The 17,354-nt window shown below is 39.5% G+C and overlaps 1 protein-coding gene across 1 annotated transcript; it reads right to left on the bottom strand.

The window, feature by feature from the left end:
• Window positions 1–481: 481 nt before the first annotated feature.
• On the bottom strand, window positions 482–17,354 carry LOC139649973 (uncharacterized). The gene is made up of 13 exons (XM_071526492.1): window positions 17,099–17,354; window positions 16,479–16,536; window positions 16,245–16,392; window positions 15,419–15,515; window positions 14,803–15,059; window positions 14,287–14,491; window positions 7,110–7,211; window positions 5,419–5,825; window positions 5,008–5,170; window positions 4,002–4,121; window positions 3,545–3,635; window positions 2,969–3,017; window positions 482–573 (listed from the first exon to the last, which is right to left on the bottom strand). The coding sequence occupies exons 1-13, from the start codon at window positions 17,352–17,354 to the stop codon at window positions 532–534; spliced, it is 1,995 nt and encodes a 664-aa protein (XP_071382593.1). The 3' UTR covers window positions 482–531.

The following is a 17,354-nucleotide window of genomic DNA, read 5'->3' as shown; positions in this document are numbered from 1 at the left end:
GGATTTTCTGCTGATAGCAGATGTATATTTTTAAAACTTTCAAGAATTTATTACAGGATTACTATACTTACTGTTTGAATTTAGAACATGGAGTAGTGATCACAAAAACAAACTAAACTTATTGTAGTTGATGTGAGGTGTGTCAAAATCCAAGACAACACCTCGGGATTTGGCCTAAAGAGAAACCCCTCATAACTGGCGAGACTTTATCAAAACATTGCAAATGTTTGTGGCTTATTGGTTTGGCCTGCAGAATCACTTCATCAATGCTACTGGAAAAACAAACAAGCAGAAACTTAAAAAAAAAAAAAAAAATTAATGCTGAAGTCAGGGAAAAAGATGTCATGTTGCTAATAATAATAATAATAGTAATAATAATAAAGCCAACTTTTGCAAATGACCGGTATGAAGGGTTCATTGTTAAGAGACTGCGTGAAACAAGATATGTGATCTGCCCAGTATTGAATGCTGAGTCAGTCTCCTCACACACACCTCTTATTCATATTGGTGTCACTCCCACACTCTTCTGCCTCACCTGCAAAGACGTGTTTGCTTGAGCAACTTCTGGCAACCCTACAACAGTTATAAACAAAAAAAAAGTTTCATACATTGATTTTATTCATCAGACCCTAAATCAAAATCAATAAAACACAAATGAAGACTGTGACTGAAGATTGAAAAATCATTGAAAGCTACATGAACATTGAACTTGCCAACTCTTGCCAGTCCTTTGCAGAAAAAGGTCCTTTATTCATTTAGGGTGAAGCAGCAGCACATTGTAAAAAGCAGCAGGCATGTGGACGTGGTCTGGAAGGGTGTGGGTTGGGATGCCATATCATTTTCAGGGTGCTGTTTGGTGTTCATTAAACCTATAGTGCCCTCTCATTAGTGTAAACATTAGCAGTAGGGGAGACAGGGTGATAGCTGTAGCTTTAGGTGTTACTTTCATCAGAAATGAGCAAAAATGTCCATGACAAGCATGCGTAAGAGTCTTGAAAAGGACGCTTGGCTGCAAATTCACTTGCGACAAAGCAGAAGAGGTTTCACATGTAAAACAATCGTGTAAATGCTGTCGCACACTTTTACATTCCTTCCTTCTAGCATTGTTTGCCCAAACACAGATCTGCTCATTACTGTTAGAATGAAAGAGAGATTAAATGAACCTGCCCAACAACACCCAGGCCTCTCCCAAAAAACACTAAAACTGCCTTTGGTTTTCTGCTGTAAACAGACTCCTCCTGCTGGGAAGTTTCCGTGCCACAGGGAAATGCCAGGCTCTCTTGAAACCTCATCATCATCATCATCATCAACTTTAACATATCTGTGATTACTGCATCCCTACAGACTTTCTAATGTAATTACAGTAAATGGTGCTTTTGTCAGCGATCATTCCTTCCTGCTCTCTCTCAAGCCAACACTAAACCATGGGAAAGGGGTCACGATGTTGTTGTACCATTACTACTATATACAGGAAGTGTTGAACACACTGAAGAACAGAAGCTTCACGTAACACATCATGTTACTGCTCTGCTTATCCACAAAAACAAACCAACACAAGTCTATATCTTAGATTTTATTGTACAGTTAGAAAGCTGCCTAACATTATTTTTTCATAACATGGTCTAACAAGGTTATCAAACATACAAATGTAACAAGGCAATGGAAAGTGACAAGCATACTCAACAACTTAAATTAGTAATGTAAAAAGCTTGTCAGTAGCAAAACAAAGTGCATTACATTGAACAGTCTTGAACAAAGTACTGTATCAGCACTGACTATCAACATTTCCTATGTAAACTGGTCAGTGGATTAAGCTTTATTTCTATCTCAAGTATTCTATATCATGTTGGATATACAGGCTAAATAATACTGAATAATAGCATGTAAAAATAACCTATATTTAACCAGTGCTTCTCAACCTTTTATTGCTGTGGCACACCAAGCCAAGACACAAAATTGCAAGGCACTCCTAATTATATTTTAATTGTATTTTTCTGAAATGCTGCCCCCTAATATAATCATATGATCTTACAGCAGAAGGTGGCAAACTGGGAATAATTGCTGGTCATACTGCATTCGTTTTTAATGAAATAAGTATGAAAGCTTTAGCACAACTTCACTTTGACTAAGCAAACAAAAAGTAATTTCTTTAACGTTGAGCAAAACATCAAGGGAATCCTGAACTCACTCCACAGTACGCCAGTGTGCCACATCACACATGAGGAGTAGGTGATCAAATATTCATATAGTTTAGATCTTGGCAAACAAAGATTAGGTTTCTATGTGTTTTTCTCAACTAAAGGCCTAGGCTATTGCTTGCTTTGTTGAGCTCTTAAAATGTGTTATTCATTAGAAGTCTACAAACACAAGAGGTACAGTACTACAGTACTTTCATTCAACAAGCACAATCCCTCAAATCTCAAACACCTGAAGACAGGCTTCAATATCTTACAGTTGAAACCTGCTGGTCCAGCTCATACTGTTTGCAATTTGCACTCAGCGTGTTCCATCTTCTGGCAGGACCACAATATCTTTCATCTTAGTCAGGCCGGCTATGCCTCTCTGAAGTAGCCTGCTAATCCATGAGCTTTCCAGACATGATGAAATGCTCTACAGAGTATGGCATATGCAGGCTGTTCAATATAACACTTTTGTTTTTCTTATCCTTTTCCTTCACAGCAGACTTCTCTTCAGACACATTCAGTAGCTCCACACACACACACACAAGTAACAAGCATGCGCACGCACATGAAACCACACGTGCCTGCACACACACACACACACACCCATGCCCAAACCGACACAGACAGTACAACACTCATCCCTCATACAGAGGTGTAACAGTGCCATCCTTCCACTCGATCAGGATTTCTCCTCGTTGTAAAGAGGGAGAGGAGTGTGGGAGGCGCATGGCATGCTTTGTCAGTGGGGCTCTTTCATTGGGCACTGGCGACCCTGGAAGACTCACCTCTTGCCTTGGAGTGTACGACTTCAACACACACACCACCTTCTTCCTTCTGGCACAGCAAGACAGAAAGAGAGGGAACGTTACAACCTTTTCATTGTCTGCCACAGCTGAGTAGTGGTTGATGCAGAACCACAATGTATTATCCACCATTAAATGTTTGGAAACAGAATTGTGAGGCCCAATCCAGGACTGCTACAAGTCTGGCTGAACAGAAAAGTACAAATTAGAAATCCACTTGACAAACAGTCAATAACTCGCCACTGGACATTTGTGTAGCTCAAGGTTGGTGCTGGTTAGGCCTGGCTGGGCTAGGGAGGTTAGGTGGGCTTGTTAGGTCTTTGCAACATGCTATTTTGTGTCTTGTGCTATGTTCTGTTTCCTTGTATTTTGTTTGCATACTGTATTGCATCATTTGTGACTGATTGTGATTAGTTAGATCTAGCTTGGCTTGTTCTCTGTAAAGTAATTTAAGATATACCTACTGTGATGAAGGGCTATATATTGTAAACTTTGTAAAAATTGTGAACTTGACTTGACTACTCTATTGTGTGTGGTTGTGTGTGTTTAGGCTCTCACCTATTGGAGTAAACATTGAGGATAAGAATCACAGTTCCCAGGACCAGAGCCAAGGAGCTTAGTACCAACATGGTTATCTTCCAGCCCATACCTACACACATGTGCACATGGATACACAGAGCAACAGCACATCATCATTTTCATGAAGGCAGTTAAACACACTTTGCTATGAACTGAGGACAAATGCATTTGCTCAATCTCTTTCAAGACTATTGAAACTCCTTCGCACAACCACTACAATAGGCCCACCATGAAAATTCCTACTCTTATATTTGTTTACATCCATCTCCACCTAGTGGTGGAAATGTGACTACGTTTATGTAAAGCAAATAACAGTTCTTCTCAGTTTGCAATTTAGGTATCTAATCCAGGCTAGATATTGTGGAATCAAATTTATAGAGACTTATAGAGAAATCATCCAATTTCTTCCATTAATGAAACTATTTACAAAATTTACCATAGTCCATACTGAAGAATATCATGGTGGGGTCTGCAGGCGATTTAGTGCTTAGGGACGAAGGAGGCAGCTCTGTTACAGGGTCCGTTTCGGTGGCATCAAGGCCTTCACCACCTTCAACTGAAAGTGGAGGGGAAAAGGAAGATGTTTCAACTAGTAGTAATGTTTCCACACAAGCTAATGCCAAACTGAACATTAGGACTTAGAGAGTACGTCAGTACCTAACCTTTACAGTATATAAATGTTACTGTTCAATGTCTGACAGCTTGTGTCTGATTGGTTGATGTCTACCACCCCTCCATATTTTATTCAATTGGCTACCATCTATATAACTAACTGAACCAGTCACCAGTGATTATTTTGTACCCCACTCATTGTCATGTTGTGTGCATATGCTTGAATTGCTTCATTGACTGATAAAGGCATAAATGGCTAAAATATAAAAAAAATTTAATGTCTGTAGCCAATACATATTTTTGATGGAGAGAGAGAGAGGGTGGTGTCTGTCTGTTTTCAGTACAGAAAAATAAATCAGTTCATACAGGACCAGCCTGAAGACACAGTGACAAGGTACAGTGATGCTGATTCATGCAGTGGCTGGCTGCTTTCCCAGATGAGGGCAGTATTGATTGGTCAGAGAAGCACTTAACTGAATGAGATCCAGCCTATGTCAGCCTAAAAGCAGACATGTGGTAATCCAATCTGCAGTCCACTGGGGAATACAGTCCCCATGCAACTCATATCAGATACAGAACATGGATTGTTGAGCTACAAAAACAATCTTAAGAAAATGTATGCCACTGCTATTATTCTGTGTCCAACACTGTAGGAAAGAAACAAGACAGTAAAAAGAAGAAAATGGAGTGGCCTAAAATTAGAGTAGTGAGAGGATATGAGAGTCTAACCTTTCATTTCATTGTAATAATGACCTGGGTTTTTAAAGATTAAACAGCCAACATGAAGCATGACAAAGTGAATGGTGCATTTGCTACTATTATACCCTTACATGGCTGAGCCTGTCTGTGTGTACTGGAGATGGCACTTGGTAAAACCACAGGTTGCACTGATTCCCCAAGATGGTGGTGAGGGTGATATTGGGGTTGATGGTGGTTGCTGTCTCTCTCGCTGCACAATGTCTGGTTCTCGAGTGTCCGCCACCTGCTGCCCTGCTTTTTAAGAAGATGAGCCATAACAATATCCAATTAGGATAACACATTACGTACAATACACTTGCTAATTAAAATATAAGTTCAACAGTATTAGATTTCTACAATATATGTTTGCTTCCCATTTTTTCATTTACATCCTTTACAAAGGATGGTAATCAGATAAAAGTACTATTGAATGTTCTGCCCCATGGAGAGGGAATATGAATTCCTTCTCTAAAGTATTCTTACCTGCTTGTTTGTATTCTTACCTGCTTGTGTTCCTTCGAGAGGAAGACTAAAGTGGATTCCTGCGTGGCACTGAGGTGCAGCCCCTTCCCGAGCAAAGTCAGTTGGCCTTTCTTGGAGCAGGACCACGCTTGGCTGCCAGTCTCTCTGCCCATCTCCATTTCTCCCTCTCCAGGACCAGTCTCTTCACTTCCAGCTCTTGTGATGCAGGGTTGCAGGCGGACGCCCTCATACTGCTCCCCCGATGCGGTCAGACACTCCCCTGTGTGTTGACTGCTGAGAGCCTGGCTCTCAGGGAGCCAGCGCCACTCCTGTAAGGGTGAATGCTGGCTGCATTCCCCCAGTGACACTCTACCTCCTCCCAGTTGTCCGTCCTGCACCTGCAGACATTTGCCCAGCAACTTGTTCCGGATCATGAACCCAGACGCTTCTGTGGAGAGGACATGGCAAAAAAACAGCATGTGACAGACAAACCAAGGTTAGGGTGTCAAGCTTAAGTCTAAACCTCATTGTCATATAGCCCCCCAGTAGTCATGCCATGTAAGCTAGCTAACTAGGGAAATTAAATTAAATCGATTTGTCATATTTATTTAGTAGTTAGAAGGCAATAGCCTTTCCACTTACCTAATGTTGCCTTGCTGGCAGAAAAAAAAGGGTGACGACAGCTTTCTACAAGCTTATTTTTAAAACATTTTTAATGACAATTTAATAAAGTTGAAGACAAATTCACCCCAAAATCACCCTTGAAGAGTAAAATCTACAGTGGCAAAATCAGAGAACATGCCTGCACAACCAGGGAATTTCTACTGGAAAAGTAGCGCACCGAGAAATTGCAACATTTTAAAAATTAAGATTTTAAACCATCAGAAACAGTATCTAAAATTCAAAGGTAATGTTTAACCGCATTTAAACCTTTTACGGTAGTGAATTTAGATAGCCTAACTGAATTCGTTTAAAAGCATTTGAGTTTGAGGGCCTGTACAAAACTCTGGTATCTGTTAGAATGCACCTGTTGAAGTCCGAAACTGGTGGGCCAAGTTTGCTGTCTAAACGATACCATAGAAAGCTAGTTTGTAACCCTGGTGAAGTTTTGTACAACTGCAACTTTTGTACAACTTTATAGCATGCACAAGAAAAATCAGAACGATCCGTAAGGTTCGGATAGGAGAGAAAATCACGCCAGTCCATTAAAAATCGGGAAGTTTACTCTTGCTTTCCTTAAAGGCAAGCCTACATGCCTCGTAGAACATTACTTAATACCTTTTACTAATCTTTCGTGTCTTGTGGTAAATTCGGCATTCAAGTGATCCACCGAGCAGTACTAAAATCTCAACTTTTACAATTATTTCACTCTACTCGCTACCGCTCTCCACAGTGCAAATTAACGCTAGCTACTAGGTTAGCTGTCATTTTGGTGGAAAGGGATTGTGGGAATAGCAGGCGAACCAATTATACAAGTTGATTTTTTTTTAATAACTGCGTATTGAATTAATGCGGAATTGAAGAGTAGTTCCTTACGATTCCAAGTGGGTCTTTAGTCATATCAACATTAAATTACATTAAATTGCAATATTTTAATACAGTTAGCGTAACGTTCTCTCCGTATAAAAGAGAACGTAACGACCCGCTGCTAGGAAAAACAGCGCTCCATGATAATGTTTCGACATCGATATTTAACGTTAAATGACTTAACAGCTTTTACAAACTTTCTTACCATGGTAAATGAGGGCGACAAGGACGCAGAGACTCGACAGCCTTTTCCCCATGGCGATGACAGGCAGGACAGTTTGGGGTCTCCCGTGACAACAGCTTGCATCTACAGCTCGCAAAAGTGGGTGGGAACAAAACTTTATGCAAATTTTATTGCAATCAGCGCTTGGATGTAAACGTTGTGACCTAATGCATGCATGGTTGGTTCTCAAAGTGAAGTCTTCAGGGGTTCCCCAGCAAAATTCACTGTTATTTCACTCCCTAGTAATCCCAAATTCCACTGTTCCCCACTGCTATTGCCATACCAGTATATATAAAATCTGTACCAAGTCAAAAATACAAAAATCTTCTCAGATTGGTGCCTTGGAACATCATCTAACTAGATGGAGGTCTGTGTGCTTAATATAGGTCCTTAGGTCCAAATAGGTCCCTTGATATGAAAAAGTTTGGGAACCCCTATGTGTCTGCATAAAACATTAGTGTACCTGTGCCATTAGTGTACATTTTGGTGTACCTGGATCTGATCTGTATTACCCTTGGCTATATATTGTTCATTTGTGTACTGATGTATATATTCAGTTATTCTGTGAATTTCCAATTTAAAAACAAAAATGTAATGAATATCCCGTTTTGATGCGTGCTTTAGCCTACTGGCCGGAATTGATTCACAGACCCTGAGTGTTTACCACTAAGACACGCAAGGAGGTCTGTTTACAACCAACATGCTACAACTCCATGGACTACCAATGAGATCTGAAGAGCATAAATCTGTTATAAAGAGAAAACAGTGTTCCAAGCTGAATAGGATTGCCCACTCATTAAGGTGAGAAATGGGACAGCTTTGGGGGCCTGGATGGTCATGTGATGTTTTTCTTGATCAGTTGATACAGTGCAAAGAATGTGAAAGTCTTATAGCCTAAATCAAAATTAAGAAATTTTGCTGTAAAACTATTCAAATCATATTCACAAACAAAATTGGAATCAGGCTTCATTTCAATCAGTTTAACATTTCATAGAAAACTGTAAAGCTGTAAGCTGTAAAGGCTGTAAATCTGACCCTTCTTGGTTGTGCAGTGCAAAATATTTGTGTACTAGATGAGAATGTACTGGCTCACACTGAAGTAAACAGGGGGTTTTGTGTCCCTCCAACAAAACATTCTCTAGAGTCTAGTGGTTACCTTAACACCTATGGCCAACCTTAGATATGTTTATAAATACATAGAAAACTGGCATTTTAGAAGCAAATTACCACTTGAGTTAAAGAACATGGATTAATGTCAGGTGCCATGATGAATGAGATGTAAAGGTTTTGCTTTGGTCACATCTGACAAATAAGATGAAAAAGCTGTAGCCTGCTGTATCACACCTACATATCCAAGGAAGAGTCTCTGGTAACAGGACAGAGTGAGTGGGACGATGTGGGATTTAGCCCTGTGTCATTGGTGCTGATACACCAATATGCTACCTAGCCTGGTACAGGACATATGTGTAGTGAACAGTGTTTGTATTTGGACCGCTGATTTCTCATAGATACACTGAAATGCAAAAACACTGAAAAGCACATGAAAATAAGATGCCAAGAGTCTGGTGATGATTATAGTTTTCACTATAAAACAAAACAGATTTATTAAACACAGAATTTCACAAATCCCAAACAGTCTTGCATCAATTGACCTTATTCACACGGCTGCCTTTTTGAACACTCAGGGTGGGAAACTCTACCTGGAAGACTGGCATAAATCTAGCATTACTTCAACACATAGGACTTCAGATAGACCGAACAGTTAACAGCTAGATACATTGGGAACAACAAAGACAACGACTGCCTGAATTTAGCAGGAAGTTAGCTAGTTTAGTTAGCAAGCCATAGCTAGCTACCTAGGTTATTAAATGTATGATGTATCTTGGTTCACAACAGCAGCAATGTGGGCTGGCTCTTCCAAATAGAGTTTCCCACCCTGAGTGTTCAAAATGGCCGGCATGTGAATAAGGTCAGTTAATTTGGTGTGTGTTTGACGATGAGCTTGAGTATGAAAAGTAAGGAGGGGCAAGTAAAAATATAAATAATACAAATCGTAATCCATTCCGACACATTAGTCCCTCTCAAAGGAGTTCATGTGTGAGCTCAGAAAGGTCTTGCTCCAAGTCTGCACACACACTAATGTCACAATTCACTCTAGTCTCAGGCTCTTCTTCCCAACCAATCAGCTTTCAGTATCCAAATTTTTGCAGTTCTGATTGGGTGCAACTTTTTCAGTTTGAGCAGACACTCTATACCAGGGTACCATTCGTGAATTGAACTGAAAATGCATGGTAAATTACAATTCAACTCCTGGAGTTGGAATTGGAATCGTACCCAGCTCTAAGGAAATTGGTATTGAATTGGAATGACAGGAAACAGAATTGAATTCCATTAAATGTTATGAAATTCCACTTCTAAGAGAGATTGTCATGACTTGCTAAACATTATAAATCAAACATTATGAATCAAATAAAAGACAAATCAAATACATGAAATCATAATATAATGTATTACGCATCAAATACCAACTGAAAGGTACCTTTAACATTTTATGATATTCAGTATTGACAATATAGGCCTACAACACTACATGTAATCTCAGATATGTGGTAAGAAAATAAACAAAACATGAGATTTCACTGAATTTCATTGAATTAAATTCAACTTCCTGAAATTCCATTTCAATTCCAATTCTGTTTCCTGCAGGTTTTTTAAAATTCCAGTTAATTCATGACTTGACCCCAACCCTGCTCTACACCACTATAGCTGTTTTCTAGACTTGCACCACCACCACCACCACGACTACTACTACTACTACTACTACTACTACTACTACTACTGCTACTACTACTACTATCCTATGTACTATTACATCTGCTACCACTACTACTACTACTCTCACTCTTTCAATCTTTCACTTGCTTTCACTATTTCTTTCACTCTTATATACAGTATATTCAACCTTTCACTCTTACTCTTTCTTTCACTTTTTTACTCTCATTTTTCTTTTTTTACTTTCTTTGACTTTCACTTCCATTCACTATTTTACTTCTACTCATTCTCTTTCACTTTCTTTCATTCTTGTTTTTACTTTATTCCACTCCTACTCTTTCTTTCACTTTTTTACTCTCTTTCATTACTTTACTCACTATTTTCAGTCTTTCTTTCACTCTTTTACTCATTCACTCTTTCACTTGCTTTCATTATTTTTTACTCTTTCTTTCACTCTTTCTTTCCCACCATATCAACTATCTATGGCAACCACCTTATACACCCTAGCAACCAACTAATAACACTCTAGCAACCACTTGATACACCCTAGCAACCACTTAGAAACACCCTACTAACCACATTGTACTCTACACTGTAGCAAGCACCTAGTACACCCTAGCAACCTCCTAGAAACATCCTAGCAACCACTTAGAAACACCCGAGTAACCACTTAGTACACCCTAGCAACCACCTAGAAACACTGTAGTAACACCTAGTACACCATAGCTACTACGACTACTACTTGTGCTAGTAATAATGATATTATTACTGACACTACTGCTAATACTTTTACTACTGCTGATACTGCTATTACTGTTTAAAATATTATTGCTTACTGTTCAACTTTCATACTGCAGCAAGCACACACATTTTAATCAGAAAATGTAAGCTTTTCTAGTTATTATTGTATGTTTTCCTGTTTTAGCGGTTAAAAGCCTGTCAAATTGCTACAGAAGTCCAATGATTTATTAGTATCAAGCAGTGGCGTAACTGTGTCTAAAACATTGGGGGGGGACCAACTGAAGGTCGGGGGGCTGGGGGTGTGTATGCTAAATGTTATTGAAGTGATGCATTGATGCATCTATTCAAACAGCAGTCACCATTAGTGTGTGGCTACATGGTATATGGTCCAGCTATTAGACAGCAGAGCTGTTTTTAAGTCTTTTTGTGCAAGTCCAAGTCATGTCTCAAGTCAATGAAGGCAAGTCCAAGTCAAGTCTCACAAGTCTTTCAGGGCTTACTGTAAGTCTTCATAATTGCAAGTCAAGATGCAAGTCTTTCAGGTCTGTGAATGCTGACCATGCCCATTACAATGACATGGGAGCAGTTCTTGTGTTTTTAAAGTTTTCCTTTCAAAGCTTTTTTTATTCTATTCTTTTACTTTGCCGCAGACCTGGCTAGAACATGACATTAGACAGTGGATAACACCATGATAGCAATGATCCCACGTACAGAGATGGAGTGAGCAGATTATTTTTCCAGTTGCGTTCTAATGCTACTGTCCCTTGCAGTTTGAGGACAAAAACATATTTGTACAAGTAGATGACATTCATTTAAAAAACATATTGAGTGGACAGAATGTATTTCGGGTAAAGCCTACTTGCAGACAAATTTATCAACATAGGAAGAAAATTATTTCCACTGTCTAAAATATATTTGGAATGACTGTTATGTGCTAGCACAAATTCTTGGCCATTTTTTTTTATATTTTCAAATATAGCCTAATATCTAAACATATTCTTAAGCATCCTATGTTCAAAAGGTTTATTTATTTATTTTTTTTACAATATGGACAGTCACCTGACAAGTAGTCAGTGCAGTTGCACTCAAACATACCAATATTTAAAGCAATGGGGAAGTTATGCAAAGACTATATTTACATACTCCTTTGACCTACCTTTGGAGACTTGTGGAATTAAATACTCTTTGAGTTTGAAATATCTCCTGACACACTGTAGGATTTTCTGTTGTTACCACTGCCTTCCATCCAGTGAACATTTGTGTCTCCTTTGATTTTCATGAAAAGATTCTTAACTTTGGTTTCTTTTGCCAATGTCAAAGTAACTCTGCGCGTGCGTTATGGCTTGGTTATGGCTGTGGGTGGGGTTTTTAGATGCTAAGCAACCCATGGACCTGTAAAGTAACTCACTCACCCACTCACTGTTACTTTACCAGTTGTTACTGGCAGTGAGTCATTTCTGGGTTTTATTGAAGAATAAGGCTGTACTTTGTGCTTGGGGCAATAATTTACCAGATACAGTCATAAAGCCACATAAAGCCATTTTATATTTGAATTTGAGAGAGAGAGAGAGAGAGAGAGAGAGAGAGAGAGAGAGAGAGAGAGAGAGAGAGAGAATTCAAATTCCAAAAGGTCTTTATTATCACCATTTAAAAGCATACATTTGCACTACATTGCATTACATTGCACAGAAGGACCTTCCGTTTACACCACACACTTAACAACTTGTCAATCCCAGCTAAAAAATAAAGACAGAAAACCCCCCCACAACAATTGCATGATATTCATACTTAAAATTTCAACATCAACTCTCCATTCTCTTCAACAGATCATATGACCCCACTGACCCCCACATTGCCACATAAGAAGGTACATGTCTGACCAGCTTATAAAAACCAAACTCCACCTGCAGCCTGGCTGCCACCATTCCCATCATGACCCTGTCTGCCTCCACTGACCCAGAGCAGCCTCTTATTTTTCCATGTGGCCAACTTTGCCTGCCCCAACAAAAAGTTAAAGCTGCTGTAGGCAACTTTGGAGAAAGGAGCAATAATTTGAAAGTATACGACAAAAAACAATACACCCCTACCTCTCTGCTCCCTTAACAAACGAGATTCAGGCGCGTGTATGTGCATGCATGTCAACTGAGATGGGCAAAACATTATCAATTCAAATCTTTTACACAAAACACAACTCTGCTGGCTCAATCTAGTTGTAACTAAAACATTAGCCATAATTTTTGTCAGTGTAGATTAGCCATTGTGGTTAAAAACACACATTGTGTTAAGGACATTGGTCAAGTGAGGTTCACTCTACACTGGAGAGAGAGAGCCCCATCTTGGGCAAACTTGATAAATTACAAATCTTGTACACAAAACATAACTCTACTAGTTCAGTCTAGTTGTTAATTAAATATTCGCTGGCAAAAAAATATATATATATTTTTTATTTTATTTTATATATTTACATTTTTTTCTCAGATTAGCTTCTGTAGATCAGCAGTCTTTTGCAGCAGGGAAAATAACTCGCTTCCTTAGCTCGCTTCCTGATTTCACATTAGTGAGGTCAGTTTTTCTGTTTCTTGTCCCGGTGGGTCTGTCCTCTGAATCTGTCCAGTACAGCGGGATCACGGAAATTGGATAATTGGAAAATGGATAGAGTGGTCATTCCATTGTTTGCCATGGTAATTTGGTTAGTACAGCATAAAATGGCGCTTATGGAATTTTAAGGGTTAATTGCTATGGTGACAAAAATGCCCAGACAACAAGCCTGGGCATTAAGGCCGTAAAGTCTGTCACACTTGCTTGAGAACTGTGCAGATGTGTTGTGCTGTGGCCGTCTTCCACATGCCCCCACCCACACAGACAGCAGCAGCACCCTCCGCTCTAAACACCTTCGGCTGATCAGAGGTTTAGCTAAGACGAGAACCCTGAGATGCCGGTTATTTTTGATGAGCAAATTCAGCCAGTGACCTGGAGATTTACACTGGTGGTGCTTACTATAACACACATAGTTTAATTTGTGTAGAGGTGCAAATAAGCTTTATTCAAGGAATGTTGTAATGTCATCTTTCAGACACGGGGGGGGGGGGGGGGGGGGGTTGAAAACTAAGGAGGAGCAAGTAAAAATATAATACAAATCTTAATCCGTCCCAACACATTTAGTCCCCCTCAAAGGGGGTACATGTGTGAGGGGCACAGAAAGGTCTTGCTCTTCCTCCTGCACTGTAGATATGCCACATATTGTCTGTTTAGCTTTTTGCCATATAACACATAGTAAAAATGTGAGACGCAGCAGCACAGGTAAGTAATAAGGTTTCACGTGTGTAAACTGATTGCAGATACCTGAATGCATTATGAATAACTTACATGAGCATATCATATTTTAGCAATATTTAGGAATCATCTTTCTATTTTGCATTGGATCCAGTGGGAGACTCCTCAGAAGGGGGGAAAAGGGACATATAAGATGGAGGTTCGTCTCCCTGTTGAAACATAGGTGGAGCAGAAGGGGATTGTTGGTGCGCTGAAGACGATGAAAAAACTGAAAATGGATGAGCATATGGAGAGGCCTGCTGGGGCAATTGATTATTATAACCGCTTCTCATGTCTGACTGTTGAGCAGGATCTGGGGCTGCTGGGTATCTACAAGCGCCTGGACCAAAGGGTGCAGGATAAGGTTCAACAGGGACAGCAGGGGGAGGGAAGTCACTGTTGCTTGGGCCCCCAACAGCCCCAGGTGGGTAGAGACCCACAGCTCCACCAGGCTGAGGGACAGAAGAAAAGCCAGGAGGAATGATGACCAGTGGAAACTTGACCTCTGGATCTGAAGCAAAGCTGATGTCCAAATACACCTGGGAAACATATTGTGACATATTGCAGCTGTCATTTTTTGAGTCAAATTTTTTGAGGTGACATGAATTTAAATTAAAATGTGTACTTAATAAAATGGTTACATGTGCCCAATCTGAGACTTGTCTATGTCTAAATTAGATTGGAAATATCACCCTGCCATTCATGGATCTGTTTTTTGTTTTTTTTGGTCAATTTGACATTAATTCACAATTGCTCTGGAATGGAATTACTGAATTGCCTATGTTTGCAAACACTGGTAATTAATCAATTTGTGTGTTTATGTAACATTCACTATTAAATTATTACATACCGTTAGGTAATATTCCACTGAGATGATGTCACAATTATGAATAGTATTGCCAAGGTCAGAAGGAATCTTCATTCGACAAGTGACAGTTTGCTCTGTCTCCGGTGTGATACCGTCCCCAACCATTGTGCATATAGTTTTCTCACTTGTTTTGGTGGAGCCATCGGCAAAGTACATCACTTTCTGCTTTAATGTGAATTTGGGCTTCATTTTTTTGGATGAGGAGTTGTTGACATTTGCAACAACAGCCACTGTTTCACCTATCAGAAGGAGATCATAACATCTTAATAGTCATATGAATGTCCTCTAGAATAATCAAATGCAACAGTAATATGTTTCTGGAAAGGTTGATCTGCAAACGCAATATCAAAAAAGTAGTTCATACTACACACCTATACATGTAGTATGTGTATAGTATGTATACATATGTAGGACATGTGATATGGGCCATGCCAGCATGACAATACCAGGGGAGCTGCTTGTGATTTACTATTGAGACACTGTGCAGAGCTATCAACATTTGTTACTGACAGTACACTATACTGTATTCTTGTCTTACATGGATAATCTGGACAGTATTCTGAATAAAAGTCAAACTACAAAGTTGGGGTGACGTTACCTGGAGCATAAGCCCTTCCGTCAACAGTGGCAGCCATTTGGACCTGCCCTTTGGAGAAAAGCCCCATCTCTTTTCCCACTGAACCTGCTTGGGGAGACTAGAATGCATCATATGAACAAATATTACTTTATATCAACTTAATGCTTCTGGCAGCTGAAAATTAAGTAAATTCAGGAGAAAATATTGTCTGCCTGCTTTTAAATTCTGGACTCAACTTCCTCAAAGTTTACACTGACAAAACCTAACTCCTTAATAGCTCCCAATCTGCCCTAAACCCTAATCATGTTTGAATCAGGGATGAGCTTTGATTCTACCCTTTCCCTTGATTCCCTAATTCCCAAGGGAGTCAATCATTCCTAAGACATATGATAAAATCAGTGCTTTCCACAATTGCAACATTGCTCAATTCTCCACTCCCTTACACACCACCTGAACTCTCAGATGATCTTCCATTTCCCTCCACTCTATTGCTTCGATTGCTTCGTCAAACCTGTGTACACTGTTGTGGTGACAGAGCCTTCTCCATGGCAGCCCCCGGGCTACGTGAAACCCTGTTGTACCACATACAAAACAAAGTTGTCAACCCTTAGGACCTACCTCTCTACTGTTGCCTTTCCTTCAACTCCTCCATTCTGTTCTCTCAACTTTACCCCTATTTGTCTCTTTGTTTTGTCCTTTGACTTTTCAATCTTTGTTTTCCTGTTCTGTTATAGCTGCTACAAGCCTGTCAAACTGCTACAGAAGTCTAATTATTTATTATTATCAAGGACTCTCAGAGATGTGTAAATCCAATTCCGAACATGCATCCTAATCGTGTCTCACACACCATTAGCTGGCCAAAGGCTGGAATGGACTTAGAAGCAAAACTGAACTCTGTCTGCACTTCACAGTCCATCCGCCAGCTCCTGCACATCTTTGCTTCAAGCATGTAGACAATCTTTCCGTAACTCCCCTTGAAGGATGATGGCATGTTGCTGAGGGAGAACCAGCAGACCAATGTAGTTAATCATAACAGCCAACTGTTGAACTAACATGTTAGATATCACAAATTCCCACTTACCCCTGTGGTATTTTAATCCTGAAACGAAAGGTATGAATCCCTTGGGGCAGTACAATGTCTGCAAGAGAAAGGATTGTAATGAACACCTGTTTTCGAGAACAAGGCCAATTGTACAATGTCAACTGATGCTGTACCCAAAAACAAGAGCAGACAGCAGTGACTGAGCTGGATTTGTGTACACTTCACAAATCCTGTCAATGCCAAACCCAAGGCAGAGTTTTCAACTTAAAAATTACATTTTGCATATATTTCAGAATATTATTATGTGAGCTATATTTCAAAATATAAAACAAGTCACGATGTATTTTGGGTAGTCTATAGTCTACTTGCAGATTATCAGCATAGGAAGAAAATTATTTCCACTGCCTAAAATACAGTATATTTATAATGACTGTTATGTGCTTGTAGAAATACATTTTTGGCCAATGTTTGTAATATATTTTAAAACATAGTCTATATGTCTAAACATAATTATTCTTAAGTGTTTTTTTTGGGGGGTTTTTTACAATATGGACAGTAGTCACCTGAGAAGCAGTCAATGCAATTACACTCGAAATACCAATAATTAAAGCAATCAGGAAGTCATGCAAAGTCTATATTTACATATTCCTTTGACCTACCTTTGGAGAATTCTGGAATTAAATACTCTTTGAGTTTGAAATATCTCCTGAACGCACTGTAGGATTTATTGTCGTCGCCACTGCCTTCCGTCCAGTGAACATTTGCGTCTCCTTTGACTTTCACGAAAAGACTCTTAACTTTGGTGTCTTTTGCCAATGTCAAAGTAACGCTGCCTGTTAGAGTATCTCCTTCTGAGAAAGTGTTTTCGTCGTTGAGAACATTGTAAGTCAGGGTAAGTTCCTTTGATGAAGGCAT

Source organism: Centroberyx affinis, unplaced genomic scaffold (assembly GCF_046629955.1).
Source record: "Centroberyx affinis isolate AG114_WGS23_722 - 3 ecotype Tasmania unplaced genomic scaffold, CSIRO-AGI_Caff_v1 ptg001415l_1, whole genome shotgun sequence".
Classification (NCBI taxonomy): domain Eukaryota; kingdom Metazoa; phylum Chordata; class Actinopteri; order Beryciformes; family Berycidae; genus Centroberyx; species Centroberyx affinis.
This window is presented reverse-complemented; position numbering and strand designations above follow the sequence as displayed.